This window comes from Octopus bimaculoides, chromosome 18 (assembly GCF_001194135.2).
Source record: "Octopus bimaculoides isolate UCB-OBI-ISO-001 chromosome 18, ASM119413v2, whole genome shotgun sequence".
NCBI lineage: Eukaryota > Metazoa > Mollusca > Cephalopoda > Octopoda > Octopodidae > Octopus > Octopus bimaculoides.
In genome coordinates this window covers 20,379,285-20,384,806 of record NC_068998.1, presented here as the reverse complement: position 1 = coordinate 20,384,806, position 5,522 = coordinate 20,379,285, and the positions used below count along the sequence as shown (strand labels likewise).

The window sequence follows — 5,522 nt, the reverse complement described above, 5'->3', positions numbered from 1 at the left end:
CACACACACACGCAAGCATGTAAGTAGCCAAATAACCAGAAGTCGTTTTTCATCAGAAACTAACCTGCAATAAACACATATGAATAAATAAAAGTGCAAATCGTAGTCTATAAATATAAAATAGTTTTCACATCACTAATGACATTTAACACATTCAGGCTAAGTTCAAATATGACATATAGGGTGTTTTTCAGCTTTACTAATACTACTATGTAATAAACAGTATAACAGAATTTTAACTCTCCCACCGCCAGCAAAGAAATAAAGATCAGAAACTCCACCAGTGGTAACGTTTTATATCTATAAATGGGACTTCTGTAATTTTCACTCACTTGATATGTGTATATGTTATTAAGATTTATTTCTAGATTCCTTGCCAATAAAGAAAGAGCGGCTTCTAACGTAGATTCTAATTTATTTCACCGGAATTCCAACATCAAGAGGGTAGTTATGTATGGTTGTATGTATGTTTGCAAGTATTTGGAGTCAGTGAATGTGCAGAGCTGTTTAGTTGCATGTATGTATATTCATACAAATAGTTGTACGTCTAGATAGGTGCATATGTACTTATACACTAAACTTTTTTTGAAAGTTATGTATGTATGTATATATGTATACATGGTAGTGTTTATGTATGTATATAGGGTGGTGAGCTGGCAGAATCGTTTACACGCCGAACAAAATGTTTAGCGGCACTTCGTCCGTCTTTACGTTCTGAATTCAAATTCCGCCGAGGTCGACTTTGCCTTTCATCCTTTCGGGGTCGATGAAATAAAATTAGTGCTGGTGTCGATGTAATCGAACAATGAGAATGAGTGCTCAATACTGCACTGGTGGATAAAGATTTTTTATTTTTGTATTAAGGCTAACATGGATTTCATGTTAAGAAAATATCTTAACAATTTTTTATGTGTGTGTGTGTGTGTGTGTGTGTGCAGGCGTGGCCATGTCGTTAAGATGTTTGCTTCCCACCACATGATTTCGAGTTCAGTCCCATTGCGTGGTACGCTGGGTAAGTGTCTTCTACTATTGAGTTCCTGGTCGACCAAAGCCTTGTGATGGATTTGGTAGACTGAAACTGAAGGAACCCCGTCGCGCGCGCGCGTGTATGTATGCATGTATGTATGTATGTGCATATACATACATCCACATACGCATGCATATATGCACACACACACACACACACACACACACACACACACACACGTACACACGTTTATGTGTTTAGACACCAGAAAAGAGCTCTAGATACACGAAATATTGTTTCTATGCATTAGAAAACATTCACAACATTGTCGCTATGAGTTTCACGTATTCTAGTCAAGTGATCGGTCTTTTTGCGACCTGCAAAACCATTGTTATTGGATATTGTCAATCGTATATGGCGGCAAATCAAGGGCAATTACTCAAAGGCAGTTTCTTGAATCCGATTTAAGTTGTGATGTTTAGACCCTATCTTGAAATTGGAAAGTATTTTCAAAGGAACTTCTGTAGGTGGCGACGTTTGGACAATGTCTCTGTCTTCTCATTAAGAGATCTTGCTGTGTGTGTATGTATGCTTGTGTGTGTGTGTGTGTGTATAAGTCCCTACATATACTTGTGTATAAGTCTGTATATGTGCTTGTCTATGTATACATGCATGTGTGTATGAATGTGTGCATATAATATATGCATACATGTGTGTATATGTACATGCGTTTGTAAGTAATGATATGTGCTTGTATGTGTGTACATGTGCATGCATTTTTATGTAACTAAATATGTGTACATGTGCATATATATGAGCATGTGTGTATATGTGCATGTGTGTGTATATGTGATTTATATGCGTATGTATTTGTACATATGTGTATGGTATTTGCATATATGTGCACGTGTATTTGTGAATAGGGGTGATCGGGCGCATATGCGTGCAGTTCGTGTATTTCTTTTAAAAGAATATTCGTACCATATTCCATTTCGGGTTGACGAAGTTAAGTCCAACAATCTCCATATAGGTGGCGAAACCTTCATTGAGCCACAAGTCGTCCCACCATTGAAGTGTGACCAAATTACCAAACCACTGAAATAGATAAAGAGACAAAAATGTTACTGTTTAAATAACACTGTGCAACACGATTTTTGTCCTTGGGTAGCAACTATTATTTCCTCTTTGCTTACCGCTAGAAAGTATGAAAAATGGCTAATATTTGCTTCAAACATTACTTTTGCTACTTATTCAAACCCCAAAGAATCCTTCTCAGCACATAGCTATGATGCCCCCCCCCCCAATACTCATGAGATGTACATATTGTCAGCTACTAAGGGACATGTCCAAGTGGTTAAGGTCAAGCACCTGACAAGTAAATTTGTGGTATTAAGCAGAATATTTGCTATAACGATATTTCTGCTTCAGCAACTCAACGCTAAATCTGTCCGAAATGTAATAGAAAATAGACCAGTTTTAAAATATTGATGTCCAGGTCACAAAAGTAAAGTTTGAAGGGAATAGTAGTCATTTACTTTGATTTCTAGATAGAAGCAAATTGGAAATAACACTTACTGACAAAAGAAAAAAAAAAAATTAAAATTTTGTTACACGTTGTTATTGATGGGATTTTTATTACTGATGTAGAAATAAACACAAAAGTGAGCAAAAATGTTCCATCGATAACCATCCCATTTTCTGTACATCCTTGACTAAATTTTCTGATATATCCTTTAAAAACATAGTAGGCATAATTTGAAGGCAGTGTGGCTGGTATTTCAAGTAGGTCGGGTAACCATATAGAGTACACTTTGTTGATTCAGATCTGTTGTTGTTGCTCTGCCTAGAGCATCTCAGACCCAGCAGAACAATGGTCAGACATGTTCTAGTCCTGACCATAGCATTTTCTTTTACCAGACAGCATAATCAGGTCTCTTTACTAATGCGTCCCACAATTTTTAAAGAGCTTCTTTTTAACACGTCTCTTATACAGCGTTGATTAAGCATTCTCTGCTCTCCTTTGCAGCTCAGAACCACTACTCTGCTATTTTTCCTAAGTCCACAAGTCAGCTTAGTTGGACATTGTAGATCTATTTATAAATTCATGACCTCCTACATCTACAGGTAGCATTACACACTGCCTGCAATATTTATACGTTATCACTGATATTTTGGTTTCTAGCTTAGGGCATAAGGTTTCAAATTACATCGATCTCTAGCACTAAATAAATCTGAGGATAAACAACAACAATAACATGAGCTCTACCAAATATTGTCATAAATCGTTTCAACACTAAATGTCTACAAAAGTATTAAAAAATTTAGAAGTGTGATTTAGTTAGATCTGGTTTTATAATACAGAGCAGATGAGAAATTTATAGTACAGAGCAGATGAGAAAATTTCGTTTCAGGAATCCTTCCTTATTGTCTATGTGTTATATATTCTATGAAGGCCTTGCCAATGAGTGAAAGAAAACATAGATTCTTCCAATAAAATGTGAAGGCTTCAGACGAAACTTAATTTACTCTGGACACTGGCAATTTTCAGCACTCTATAAGTGTTGATATTATTTTTAGAGAAAATAACTTGTGGTATTTAATGGCAACGCTTAATGTTCAGAAATCAAATCCCGCCAAGATCAATTAAAGTCTTTTCTCATCCCAAACGACGTATCTGCTCATACGGTTACCCCTTGTCTGTGACGTTTTGAGAAAGCATGAAATGATTTTGGTCTCTGCGGATTGCTTTTTCTTTTGCTTCCAAAATTGAAATCCACTCTGAAAGATTACTGATTTCCCCAAAATATGATAGAAAAAAAAATCGTTCGCAGATCTGTGCATCATCACTGAAAGCATGTACCAGGTATTATAAAACTGAAGAAAAAAACTCTATAAAAAACAAAAACGCTGGGAACTCTGTATCAAAAGTAGAGGGAACTATTTTCAAATTAAATCTACGAGAATGAATCAGAACGTAATATTTTTTATTTGCATTACTTTTTGACTTCTCTCCGTATATACAAAGGTGATGTCAAGAAGTAATGCAAATAACTATTGCTTTACCTTTTCACCGACCCCTCGTAATTACGTTGCAAATAAAGAGATAAATTTTAAAAATTCCGTTTCTTTTTTAGGCAGACATTGTCGTTACTTCCTTATCATATGTTTATGCCACCAGTACTAATTACGGCTGTTCAATAGGGATAATAACAACAACAGCAACAACAGCCACATGGTCGCTTGACCTCCAAGAGATAGTAGTCAAATCTTCCTCAACTCACACTCTATGATTTTTAAAATAGAACACATTGAATAATGTAAACTGAAAAATCTGGCATGGTTATCGTTGGATTCTCTTTGGTCACTGGTTTCATGAATCAGGGATCTCTTAGCATTAAAAAACCAAAAAAAAAAAAACAACAAAAAATAATAACAACAACAGCTGACCATTGATAAGCACAAATCATCAATCTACATTGCAGCTTCACAATTTTCATCATCCATTCACATAACATATCTACATAGAATTGTTTAATTTGTCTCTGCTCCTGTGACCAGATATCAAAGTTTCACAACACTTCGTAACATTTCACACTCATCAATTCTGTTTGGCAGATCTTGCTTACCTGATGAGCTATTTCATGGCATACAATAGTAGTAACTAACCGCTTCTCGCCAAACGAAGACGAAGATTCATCAGTAAGCATCATACTTTCTTTGTATATAATAAGGCCCCAGTTCTCCATACCGCCAATTAGAAAATCAGGAACTGCAAGCATATCTGGAAAATAAGATGACAATGGTTTCTAATATTGGTTTCAAATTTTGGCACAAGACCAGCAATTTCGGGGAAGGGGGCCAGTCGATTACATCGAGCCGAATGTTCAACTGGTACTTATTTTATCGACCCCAAAAGGATATTTAAAAAAAGCAATGTTGACTTCGATGGAATTTGAACTCAAAACGTAAAGACGGTCGAAATGGTGATAAGCATTCTACCGGCATGCTAGCCATTCTGCCAGCCCACCACCTTTAAAAGCCTTGCTTAAGAACACAACTCATTAGTCATTTAGTTATTTGAATAACTCATTAGTTATTTATTCGGTACTTTATTTTATTGACACCCTACCCTGGAGGATGAGAGCAGGGTTGACCTTCCTAGGATTCGAACTCATAACCAAAAGGTAGGAAACAAAATAATACGACACATTTAGCCAGTCATTCTGCCGATTCTGCCAGTAATGATAATAATTTCTACTCTAAGCACAAGGCCTTGAAAATTTTTGAGGGGAAGGGGACTAGTTGATACATCAACCTCAGTGCGTAACTGGTACTTATTTCATCGACCCCGAAAGGATGAAAGGTAAAGTCGACCTCGGTGGAATTTGAACTCAGAACGTAGCGACAGACAAAATACCACTAAGCATTTCGCCTGGCGTGCTAATGATTCTGCCAGCTGGCCGACTTAAATAATAATAATAATAATAATAATAATAATAATAATAATAATAATAATAATAATAATAATAATAATATTAATAATAATAATCCTTTC

General features: G+C 35.9%; 1 protein-coding gene across 1 annotated transcript in view; it reads right to left on the bottom strand.

The window, feature by feature from the left end:
* Positions 1 to 4,746, bottom strand: part of LOC128249924 (aminopeptidase N-like) — an 8,100-nt gene extending 3,354 nt beyond the window's left edge. Inside the window, exons 1-2 of the mRNA XM_052974546.1 lie at positions 4,594 to 4,746; positions 1,949 to 2,062 (exon numbers count right to left, since the gene is read on the bottom strand). Of these exons, the coding sequence (XP_052830506.1) occupies positions 1,949 to 2,062; positions 4,594 to 4,746 (267 nt within the window). The remainder of the gene's footprint in view (positions 1 to 1,948; positions 2,063 to 4,593) is intronic.
* Between the last annotated feature and the right edge of the window lie 776 nt (positions 4,747 to 5,522).